We start from the raw sequence: 12,954 nt of genomic DNA, 5'->3' as shown, positions 1-12,954 counted from the left end.
ACAGAGTTACCAAGATGTCTGCTTAGTTATGGCACAATGTAGGTGCCCAAACTGAGTTCTTAAGACCTCTGTTGAAAATCTATGAAATAGTAAAAATAGCTCTGAATAAAACCTCGATTGAACATTATATGCAAATCTTTAATGCAACGTTTGATGTTTCCAGCTGTAAATGAGAGTGAGGATGAAAGTGGGAAAAATGTTAACACAGGCACTGAAGAAAAGAGGATCAGAAATTAAAAAGGGGCGGGGATTGGAGAGAAATGTAACTCAGAAAAGTGCTCCTACTGTGCATGATTTTCCCAGCTGCTGGAGCTCTACTGGAACCTAACTGCCTGGTCAGTGTATTTTATTAGTCTCTGTATTTCTGCTTTTATTTTATAAACCCACTCAAAGTTACAGTTAATAACTGAAAATGAAAACACGCAGGCCAGCTTTCACAACGAGCAGCTATTTTTCTAATGGTCATTGAGTAATCTGGCTCTCATAATCCTTCATCTCACCGGAGATGCTTTCATATCCTTTCGCCAGAAAGAAAAGCTTTAGGTAAAATGCCTGCTATTCTTATCTCTGCCACACGGTGTCAGTAAAAGCTCGGAAACTAGTTGGAGTTGCCAGGCTGAAGGTGTTGGGAAAAACTTGTGGAAGCTTTCCCCAAGCGAGAGAAGTTCTGTGATTGAAGTGTGTTTCAGAGCCCACCCTCCAAACATTCACGATCTCCCACACCCAGAAAGCCTCGCAGGCAAGTCCCAGCAAGGACTAAACATAAAAAATTCAAATCAAAGTTAAAACTTAAGAGGCTATTAGGAGTACATCAAGAAAGCTTCATATACCTCATTATATCCCTGATGAAAAAAAAAAAAAAACCCAAATAACACTCTATTACGAAGATATGGTGCGATTGGTATTTTTCATGTATCCATTTAATCCCTGTTGGTTTAGTGTCTTGAGGCATTTTAATCAGAGGCTGTATTGCCATTTATTCAATTATTCATTGTATCTCAAGCTGAATGTGAAAACAATACAAAGATTCCAGCTGGTACAAAATGCAGCTGCTTGCCTCCTGGAAGATTTATGCTGTCTTGAGCATATTAAACATTGTGCTGCAATCCTTCCGCTGGAGGACTGCAGGTTCAGCTGTCAATTTGTTTTCTACATGTCAGCCCTAAATCATTTCCCTAGCACTCCAGAAGTCTTGACAACTTCTTATTCAATGGGTCATCTTCCAGTGTGACTTCTTGGCCAAAATAGAAACCTAATTTCCATAACCAGCAATACCTGACATTTTCTTCTATAAATGAAAAACACTAACTCTTATCTCATTTTCGGTGAATAACAAAACCCAGATGGAAGTAAACAAAGAATGAGCGTTTTTCACACTAAGCTTCAATGATTTAATTTTGCTTTGTTAATTCAGTATCACAACTGTTTGACTAAAATATCACAATATGGCCATCCAGCAGTCATTTGGGAGTGATGTGATTATAAGCGCTGGTCATTAACATCTCCAAATGCATGGGGCAGAAAGCTTCCAAAGAGCTTTACTCCTTCACAATATGTTGTAATCAAACAGTGATTAAAAAAGTTAAATGGATTTGAGTTACACAATATGCCCCATCCCTGAAAGTGTTCAAGGCCAGGTTGGATGAGGCTTTAGGCAGCCTCATCTACTGGAAGGTGTCCCTGCCCATAGTGGGGGGGAAAGGATGGATGGGAACCAGATGATCATTAATGTTCCTTCCAAGCCAAACCACTCTATGATTTCATGATTCTTTATTCTCAACCTCCTAGCCCAGTCATTTCCACCTGGCAATAATTGGTTCTCCATATGGCATTCTCCCCCTTGTTCCTTTTTGGTGATGACATTATCTACTGTGAATCATGATCTGGGTGGCAGGGTCTCAAGCAACACAATCTGACTGAAAGGAAGGCTGAGTAGATAGGTTATTTAATCTTAGGAGAGCTAGAGCCCCTGTGGAAACACTGAATCAACACATGCTGCTGGAAGGAAAAATGCTGTCACTGAAACTACTTTCATTATGAATGATTCCTGATTAAGGATTCTTCTGCTTTAACTTGAGAGTCTAAAAATTAGGTGTGAAAGATTAAGCTTATTTTATTTATTTTAGGAAGGTTTTCCATAAGTCTTTCAATAACTTTATTGGTGATCTTGATTAAGCTGTAAGATGTACTTTAAGTAATTGCAGAGGATATTTAATTAAGGGGTTTTGAAACCAGCAGTGAGAACAAAAAATCTAAAACAAGACAATCTTTTCTGTGAATAGGAAGATGATATCTACTTCCTAAACTGTCCATCTCTTTCCCGCTATTAATCTCTAAACTCACACATTACTTCATTTTTACACAACTAATATTATCTGAAAAAAAGGAATCCAACATAAGACCAAGTTTATGTTGAAAGAAGTAATAGAAAGAATGACACAAAGACACTTTTCATACAGTGTTTATTATCAAGCAAATATTGAAAAAATCATACAGCTGGTAATAATACCCAGCAGGTAAGAAATACACTTGAATATGTGATGTGACAGCTGAAAAGTTGGACAATATTCTGCGCTGCAGACACAAACGAATTAGATAGCCAGCCAGTGAGGTGACAGCTCCTCATCAGCAGGACATACTAGATATGTCAACAGACCTGCAAAAAATCATGGAAGCATAAACAAAAGAAGTAGGTGGCTAGGTCATGCTCCCTGGGTATCACACATAAACAAGTATATATATATATATATATATATATATATATATATATGCATGTGCTGGTTTTGGCTGGGATAGAGTTAATTTTCTTCATAGCAGCTGGTATGGGGCTGTGTTTTGGATTTGTGCTGGAAACACTGCTGATAGCACAGGGATATTTTAGTTATTTCTGGGCAGTGCTTACACAGAATCAAGGCCTTTTCTGCTTCTCACTGCACCCCAACAGCTGGGAGGGAGGACAGACAGGAACGCTGACCCCAGCTGACCAAAGGGGTATAAACCAAAATATTGTAAACCATGATTTGACTTGCTTCAAGTGTTAAAAAACCGTGTGTGTGTAGGCTCTTAGTGACATGATTTACTGGTGACTTGGCAGTCCTTCATGATCTTAAAGGTCATGTTTTCCTGTGTAGTTAATTTTATTATAACATTGAATATATGAAATCTTAAAGTATTGTATTTAATATCAGCTTTACTAAAACATACTAATGGGAAACCATCTTCCACAAAAGACAAGAGTCCACATAAAAAACAGATATACAGCAACAAGTTTGCTTGCAGCAATACATTCTCTGAGATGTTTTCTAGCTACCAAGTGCTCCATTGTATGCAGGCTTTTACAAGAATATGAGTTACTCATGTTCTCCAGCCCACTTATATATTTTATGTACTGCCTTATTATTACACTGATAGAGAAGAATACAAGATCTAAATTCTGCTCACTGGAAAATAATCTCTACAGATTAAAATAGAAACTAATAGCACGACCATCTAATTGGCACAGGACTCATTTTCTAACTTGTTCATTCACATTATGTAATTTTAGGCAATTAACAACCTAATGGAAATGGGAATTATTACGAGAGGATCAGCTATGATATAAAATATGGCTGTCCAAAATGCCAGGTTTCATCAGCTCTGGATGAAGTGCAAGGTATCATCACACAGTTTTCCTGAGCTAACTGTACTGATTATAGATTGCTTTAAATTGTCCACCATACACACACACAAATCATTACAGGTATTAACTGGCAACCCCAGTCATCTTTGCAGAGCTGACTGTACTGAATGACCAGTTATTTCATAATCACATTGATATATTTTTTGTCCATCTATAGCAGCAATAAAAAGCTTACAAAATCCTTACACACACTTTGTGTTAGAAATGGAAGGACCATAAATAAAGATTTCACACTCCATTATGATTCAATTTAAACCTGCGTGACTCATTAAAATCAAGGTGTGCTTCACAGCTGAAATGCTTTGCAGCTTAATGGAGTTGCACTAGGAAAAACCTTTCCATGTCCATGCCTGTTTCTAATATAGATGAAAGAATGCCTTCTTTTTAGGCTATACAAAGAAAAACAATTTGCTATGCTAGTAAAATGCTACAACAAATACCTTGTATGTTATGCAACTTCTGAATCTATTTCATGAATCCACATTGCCAATATAATATTCCAACACTGAGCTAAAATCCTTGCAGTCTTACTGCACTGAGAACCAGGAGGCAGAACACGGCTCTGTCAGGGCTGAGTGCACCCCCAGGCTCTGCAGCCTCTGCCTCTTCACCAGGGGTTAGCTGCCTGCAGTGGAGGCCAGCTCTGGTACAGGGCAGCATGGAAGCTGGGTTCAGGCTGCTGGGAACAGAGCTTTAGGAGAAAGATGTGAGATGCCTCTTTTGCAGGTCACCTCTTTCACCATTTAAGCTCAGGCTCTCACTCTTAGCTGAGGCAAAGATGACATTGCCAGCATGTGTGTGTGTTACTGATTTTGATTGTAATCCTTACCCACTGACTTGACTTTCTGGCTTTACCTCAGACTTGCTTCATCACTATGGATTTGTCTGGCAGTTCCTGGGAGGTGACTGAACCCTGGTAAACATCATCAGACCTACCATGCTCCCAGGCACTCTGGGACTGTGTTGGTGAACACATTGCCCTGTCAATCATGCTGCTGTCTTCAGCTCCTGGCTCTCCTTCCCCTAGGGAATAGTCCATTCTAGCTCTTCTCTGATGGATTCCACTTGTGAGATATACAGTAAGGAAACCAGATGCTAACATAAAACAGCAACAAAAAAGGTTTCACTTGACATGCAACACAGAACATAAACAATGCTTTACAAATAAAGAAGCATTACAAAGCCTTCAAGTTTTTCTGAAATTGGTGAGTTAAAGCAGGAAGTGACAACAGCTTTTGTTTTATTTGGTAATGCCCCAAAGACATTTCTGGGTGAAGAGTACTTCACTGACCTAAGGGAAAGAAAGATGTGTTAGCCTCTCTTCAGCTCCTGACAGCAAGGGCTTCACTGCTTTTAGTGGCCTTGGAATTGTACAGTTGATGAATAGCTCTGCTGATTTGCTTTCCTTCTAGAATCTACGATTCTTTCCAAACATCATTCAAAATATAAAATCAATAAGTAGCCAGCATATCCTGCCACCATCAAGGTTGTGTCTGTTTTGGGTCTGAATAGCAGAGCTGGTCTTCGGAGCTATCACTCTAACAGCTTTGAGAACATATAAAATAAAATGGGAAAAATTCTTTAAAGTTTTCACATGTTTATCAGGAGTACATCTTGAAAGTAAAATGAAACTAAACCAAAACCAGCAACAATAAAGTTTGCTATTTGCTTCCCAGGTAATCTGTCAAATACATGCTGGTGTGTTTTCCCTTGCCACCAACCCCCATGCCTTAATGTTCTGGCACTGCAGGGGAATTCTGACTGACTGGTGATACTTCTTCTGTAGGAGCTGCTCAATAGCAAGTCTTTAAGTCAAAGATTATGATACATCAGTTAAGAGATTTTTATCAGCAGTGCCATAGACAGAAGAAAGGAAGAAAACTGAATGGCAGAGGAGTCCTAAAGTTTTAATTTCCTTATAAATGTAGCCTCAGAAGTAAGAACAATAACACTAGTTAAAAGTAGTTACAAATTAAACAGAATATGACTCCATATGGAAAGGAATCTATTTTTTGTTTCTCTTTCAATAACTTTTAATGGGCTTTGACCTCTGAGATCAAGCACTTTTCCACTTATTCAGATCCCAGTCCTCCTCCTTTATCACCAAATGAATTCACAGCATACACTTGTCCTTAACATGTTAGAAGACAAGTAGTCAAAGTGCTTATTATTTTACTCTGACTGAAAAAATACTATCTGGGGACATTCCTTGTTTTATCCAACTGTAAGGGCAGCCTCCAGACAGATGTAACAGTCCTTTCTTTTAGAAGAACTCAAATGAAAGTCAACAGAATTTGTATTAACATTCAAGACATCAAGCATCTCTTGCAGCTCACCTTCCTTCAGTCTTGGCCATTGCCCTTTTTCAGAGTTGGATTCAATAGGTCTGCACTATTCACACTAGGCAGAATTGCCTTTTGACACAGAATGGTAAAGGAAAGTAGAACTGTCTCCCCTCTGGACTGTCTGGTCACAAAGCATACAAAGTGGAACTCGTTACACATCTGGATATTGATTCAGAAAAAACTGCAGGAACAAACTCACCAACAAAGTTTCAAGTTGACAAGCAGGTATTCTTTATTGCGGCACCGGGGGACACCTGGGGTTTGCTCCTCCTAACATGTGTCTCTTTATTGCTACACAAGCCATCCTTATATAGTCACTGGGCAGACATACATATTCATGAGGCTACACATGAATTACATAATTTTCCAGAAAGTTTCCCTCATGCATACAGAAATATGATGGTGGTCTTTGAGGGTCGTTTACTTCTTCCAACAATCTTCTTAACTTCTGGCTGTCTTTGAAGCATCAGCTTAATTAGCATTACAGACATAGCAATCATCCTGTCCTTCTACTTATCAGTTTAATTGTGCCCATCCTAGACATCTGCTTGTCCCAGATACTCCCCATCCTCAGGTCCTGTTTTTCTATTTTGCTTTTCCTACGCTTTTTGTACTAAGGTCCTAAGGACCTAAAACTATGTCAACTACCTTCAAGCACTGCAGTTATTTTCCATTACAAAGCCATCAAACTTAACGTTACTTAGAACTGATTACATTTTGTGCTTTTGTGCCTCCTTGTCTCAATATAAGAATGTAGAAAGAAAAGGGCATAATTTCAAATCAGCTTCATCTTTTAGTGCTTTACTACATCTCACAAGGATGTGCATAATTCTCTTGATAGTGATCCCCATATTATGCAAACACCAATGTACTTTAGTTGATTCTCACAATCTTACATAAATTGAGCTCGTATAGTCTGTATCTTGGGTAGATAAAATGTATAAATATTGTATCATTTCCTATGAATGTATCACTTCTTATCTTTTTAAAAATGAGAAATCCATTCTAGCTATTATTCATCCAAAAGATAAAGGTGACTGTCATGCTCATATTACAAAAGAAAAGCTTTTTCAGTGCCGGATTCCCAAAGTAATCTGGATAAAATTAAATGTAATAATTTAAAATGTGATTAAATTAACTATGCCTCATGTACAGTAATCAAAGAGGGTTCATGAAGATCATGGCACCATTTAAAAGAATACATGACTCATCCAATTCTACCAACACATGCATGTATTCCTAGACCTTAGTATTCACTTTTAAAATAACAACAGAGCAGCATTTGAGACAGTTGGCTATTGGTAAGCATTGACTATGACTCTGGTGTTAGAACTGTACACAAAACTTTTCTTCTCCAGCCCTAAGAAAATAAGTAAAAATCAAATGAATGTTGTTGAGCTCTGTGAGTCAGACTATGAGCTCTTTGAGAAAAGATCCACAGTTAGGTTCTGTACAGATCTCAGCCCAACTAGCAGTTACTGTAAGACAGGTAATAAATAACAAAGCTATCCAGAGAAGAGTATTTCTCTGTCAATTAAATTTGGTTTCATTCTGAGCTGAAAAGAAAAACAAGTACTGCAAATTGTGCAAGTAAAGAACACTTCTAAAAACTCTCACTGATGTCCTACATAGTCTTTTAGCCTTGGAGGTCAGCAGTGCTGAGGACTTTCAAGCTGGGTGCTGGCAGGCTGTGTGTGCTAAGTATCTCAGCTTCTGCCAGCTCTGGGGAGGGCTGCCGAGCGGTCCAGCAGCCCAGCTGGTGGGACACCAAAAGGATGCTTGTTCTGCCCTCTATCTTTGATTAAGCCAAGTGAGCTCTGCTGTATATTTTGATTTTGATGAATGCATGTTCCCAGAGGCAAACCATCTCATTAGAAAAGTTCTGACCTATGCAAATGAGTAACTTAAATGATGACCATTTCAATTATTTACCTGTATAAATGGAGCTAAACATATGGAGTTGTACAGTACTTATTAATCCCTTGTGGCCTTATTCCAGTTATTAACTGTTGTAACTGTGTAACTGGTTAGTGTGGAATAATGTCAGTAACTAGAGACCTCCATACACCCTTTTGTAATAATTTATTTTTTTTTATTTTAAGTGATGTTTTTAATGCAATGTTTTCAAGAAGAAACAGGTATTTACAGTCAACACACATTCTCCATTAAGCAAGTCCTACATTTTGCACTAGCTGTATAAAGAAGGTGCAAGAGTTTCATTGCTGTGCAGTGGTAAAAAAAGCTTTTGGTCTTGTTCGCAAAACAGAAAGTTCTTACCCTCAACACCTATGCTTCTTCTAGTGATAGTGACTGAGTGAGGGGGAAAACAGAACAAAGCATACTGGTCTTACCATCTGCATTTCAGATTCCCTGAATGTTCATTTAAATATGTCCTAAAACCATCTTAAAACCTGTTTCTTTTCAATGGCTTGCACAGAAATCTCTGATGAGCAGCCAACATGGGCACACAGGAGAATCATTGACAAGAAGCACTCAAATGCAATAATGGAACTTGAATTCAAATGCAGAGGCTTGCTAACAGTTTTGATTTTAGCTGGTTTGTGCTGCAGCATGGACAGTGTTTGTCGACTCTCCTAATTAAACTGAAAGCCAAATAGCAGTGCAGACCTTGTTACATGCTGCTATAAGTAGAATTCCTGCTGTACAGCTCACTCAAGAGCCCAGTAGATATCAATCAAAGTTCAAGTTTCTGATCCTGCCCTTGCCTGTTAATTAACTGTCAGAATGCTTCAGTCCAGTTTATTACTAATATCTGAGGGATGTGCTGTGCCTTCCACTTGCACAGATGTTATTGCTGGGACATGAGTCTCTTAACTCCATGTGATTACAGAAATCAAAGTAAGAGGCAGAAATGTAATTTTTCAGTACAACATAGGGAAGGGTCGTTCCTGGGTGCTTAAGTTCCATTTGAACAGGACATGAACAAAACAGACTTCACATTCCACACATGTCCAGCAGCACTGGTCAAACAAAAGCAGAAGAACACAATGTATCATTAGCGCTATTAAGGATCATACTATAAGCACTATTAGCCACTAAAATTCACTCCAGAATAATTTTTGCTCTGTTTCAAGAAGGTCCATAACTAAGTCCCAGATTAACCTCGAATATGAATTTTTCAAGCAGGAGAAATCTGCTTCTCAGAGACTATAACATGGGCATTGGCTTATATCAGATTTTCACTAATAGTCAAAGTTACACAAAAATGCCTTTGAAAGAGCATTATTAGACCACATCCATTTCTCTCCTCAAAATCACGTGAGCCTGCAATCAGTGCAGTAAGAGCTTTCTTGCATAAAGATGAGACAGTGTTCAACTAATGAGCACCTGCACCTGCAGACCCCACAAACAACTCGCTGGTAAACAGAAGCAGTTTGGGTGGGTGAGGTCTGTGCAATACACAAAGGCAGCTTAAAGAGCAAACAGCTCCCGCAAAGCAGTCCAGCAAAAGCAGAGGTGGGTGGACAGCCAAATGTCAGCTCCAATCTCAAGCAAAAAGACAGCACACACAAATGGAAGGAGGAATGGCTTCACATCAGCACAGTTATTATCAATGTTTGCAAGAATACAGAGAGGAAAGCTTTTCTTCTTGTGGCTTCAGAGGGAGGGTTGAGGGGGAGAAGTGTATACAGGATGAGAGCTCCTACAGTTTAAGATTTGACCTTGAATATTTAACGGCAAGAGGGCAGCTTGTTTACAGAATGACATAGCAGGGGCCAAACAGGTAAACTCAGGTAATTCTCCTAAACCCGTCTTTGCTGAAGAGCAGAACAAAAGGCACTTTTCTCTCTAGTTTAAAGCACAGACTCTTTGCGAGGGCTACTATCGGTACATTGCCTGTCAAGCTGGCTGCTGAGCAGTCGACTGAGCAAACATGCTCAGGTTCTGAGTAGCTCTAATGTAACCTCTTTGGCTGAAAACTCACTGTTTTTGCCAACGTGCATACTGGATGTTTACAAGCAGTTAGTGCAACATTCCAGGAAAATAAACAAATAAATAGCATCATCAGTCCGCTGGGAGAACAACCAGCTTGGCAAAATGTTCCCTATGGCTGCACACTTAACGTGCGTCTTGCCTCGGGAAGCCGAGAGCTGGCAGACGACAGCCCCGGCACACATGAATCCTTCTGAAAAACATGAATGGAAGACCCGTATGGCGGGGTGGGCGCGGCAGTGCGCCACTTCGTTCATGGCAATGGCACTGATGGAAATGAAACATGCAAATAGCCGTGACTCCCGCTACGTGGTTCTCACGGCGTAACAGTCTCCAGGCGGCCTCACCGCACTTCTGCTCATTCATAAACGCGGAACTGATAAAGGACAAACGCCTTCCCTAGCAAACCGCAGGGGCACGGCTGCAGGAAGGAGAGGCAGTTGGTGCGGGCACGGGGCAGCACAGGCGGGGACTGTGCACACGCGTGGCCTCCCCACGCAGACAGTGCTGGGAGGGAGAAAGCGGGGACCGACACAAGCATCTTTCCCGACGGGCCGGCCACAGTCCCGGCGTGGGCCGGCCCGCCCGCAGTCATGCTTCGCTCGGAAAACAGCACACCGCCCTCCGTTGTGCCTGTGCCTACTCCCGCTTCCCACCGGCGCTGCCCTGCGCTGTCCGCCACATTCTGCCGCCGCGCACCCCCCTCCCACCGCCTCCTTCCCGGATGAATGGGAGCGCGGAGGGGGCGGGCTCCCGGCACCGCCTCGCTCTCTTCTCTCAATGAGAGCCCGAAAGGGCACCGCCCCGTTCTCCCCATCGCCATCCCCGCTCCGCGACTTCAGCCCGCCGGGTGCTGAGGGGAGCAACCCCTGGTTCCCCGCACGGGGCGGGCGCTGTCTGTCTCCCGTTGCCCCTTGCCGCGGCCCCGATCTCTGCCCTTCAGACAAAAACCGCTTTTGCTCTGCTCCTCCGGGCGGGCCGGAGCTGTGAGGAAGCAGCAGCTGAGAGGCGGAGCGGCCGGCGGGACGGGCAGGCCGGGGGGAATGAGGGGTGTTCAGCACCCCGGCCCTGCGGACAGGACCAGGATCCGACCGGCGGCCCCCGACTTCCCCCACCGCCTCCCTCCGCCGGGCTTCGCCGGCCGCTCTCTGACACCCCCAGCCGAAGCGAGCAGCTGCCTCCGCAGCCCCTCGCAGGCACAGGGGGAAGCGTCTTTCACGGCGTCCCGCCTCAAAGGCCCCTTTCGTGCAGCCTTAACTTTCCCCCGCGACTGGCGGCACCCACGTTTCCAGCGGGGGAAGGGAAACCCAGCCCCTGTTTCCTGCAAAACCGTGCAAACCGCACCTCGGCAACGGAGAACGGGAAGTTTGGGGGAGCCCGACTCACCCAGGACGTTCCCGACGAGTGCCACGATGAAGACGACGATGTAGCCGGCTATCAGTGCCCATTCGTACTCCTTGGGATGCAAATACTCCTTCCAGAGGTACCTCAGGAACTCCTCATCGTCGTAGTCGGAGGAAGGGGTTAAAAGAGCCTCCCGCGTCTCGTTTAGCTCCGATATGGTGGTCCAGTTCCTACACGGAGGGGCACCATCCTCAGGCTGAATCCCGGACATACCTGATGGTTGGTCCGGTGGCTGGGAAGAAAACCCAAACCACAACAAATCAAACAACAGATGCTCTCAGAGCATCTGAGCTTTCTCCCTCCCGTCCATCGAGACTTGTGGTTGCCAGTGCGAAAAGCGGGGTGTGGGGAGAAAAATGACGCGGGAACTTACGGGAGCCAATGCGGGAACAGGCTGGAGATCCGCGTCGGTCCCCAACCAGCCCTGACCAGCCTTTTTTTCCCCGTCGGGCAGGGGGAGCAGCCTCCGTGCACGCGGAGGCTGCTCCCCCTACCTGACCGGGGAGAAGTCTGACCAGGGTGGGTTGCATGCTTAGGGCTCCAAACCGCACCTGCCTCCGCTGGAAAAGTCACGTCCGTTTTGAACAACTCTGATTTTCGCTCCTCAAAACATGCACATGCTCCCCCCACCCCGCATTTCTGCACACACGCCCCTTTACCCATCCGTGTTTCTCTCCCCTCGACCCCACTCCCGGCTCATCCTCCCCTGTTCCGACTCTGGTTCCCCGTGGTTTCCCACTCTTCTCTTGCACAGGCACTTTAGACCTTTTTGATTTAAATACACTATATATTCAAGCATAGATTTGTAGATCAAAGGCAGGGAAAGGCTGATGTGGAAAGAAGCACAGGGTGAAAGGAGACATTAAAAACCCGTGGCTAATAGGGGCTGTCTCCTTTCTGTGCCCCTTTGGAAGCTGAACCGGGTATAGGGCTAAACCAGAGGAATTAACCCCGGTGGGGAAATCCCTAAGGGCGCTAAACAGGCAAGCATGGGGTTCATTTGGTTTGAAGATAGTGAGAGCCTACTGTAGGCTTGAGTCTAGCATGCAGACTCCCTGCTCCAAGGTTGTTTCAAATCCTTGACGAGGGGTCTCAACACAGCAACTGCCCCGTAGCTATTCTGAATTGAGCTGAGCTGGCAGAAAGCAACCCGAGAGCCCAGAAGCGCTAGTTAAACAGCGTAATAGTTTTCCTGGTTTGTGGTCGTTGCTTCTGGAGTTATTTTCACACTTTGCCCAGTGTACCGTTCCTGAAAGAGCAGGGATAGGTTTGGACCTGTCCCTCCTCGACTGAAACATCCCCTTCCTCACCTCACCCCCCTCCTATTCAGGTAATCTGTTCACTTCCTAGCTGAATAATTTAATGAGCCTGGTATAAGCACCACTTCCATTGTGAAATGACACATAGCTCAGTTAAGCATTTCAGTGCAGGGTCTGCAATTCTGTAGGAATGGAGGAACTATTATGGTGGGACTCTACTTCCAACACATAAGCATGATGGAAAGGCAGATGCTCATTAACCCTGTAGTGCTTAGCTTAGACAGTATTTTAGGTTCCTGAATTGTTTTTTACC

The 12,954-nt window shown here is 43.3% G+C and overlaps 1 protein-coding gene across 1 annotated transcript in view; it reads right to left on the bottom strand.

Moving 5' to 3' along the window:
* HCRTR2 (hypocretin receptor 2) overlaps nucleotides 1-11,593 on the bottom strand; it is a 34,510-nt gene extending 22,917 nt beyond the window's left edge. Inside the window, exon 1 of the mRNA XM_005153193.2 lies at nucleotides 11,365-11,593. Within this exon, the coding sequence (XP_005153250.2) occupies nucleotides 11,365-11,593 (229 nt within the window). The remainder of the gene's footprint in view (nucleotides 1-11,364) is intronic.
* Between the last annotated feature and the right edge of the window lie 1,361 nt (nucleotides 11,594-12,954).

The sequence above is a fragment of the Melopsittacus undulatus genome, chromosome 3 (assembly GCF_012275295.1).
Source record: "Melopsittacus undulatus isolate bMelUnd1 chromosome 3, bMelUnd1.mat.Z, whole genome shotgun sequence".
NCBI classification, from domain to species: Eukaryota; Metazoa; Chordata; class Aves; order Psittaciformes; family Psittaculidae; genus Melopsittacus; species Melopsittacus undulatus.
This window is presented reverse-complemented; position numbering and strand designations above follow the sequence as displayed.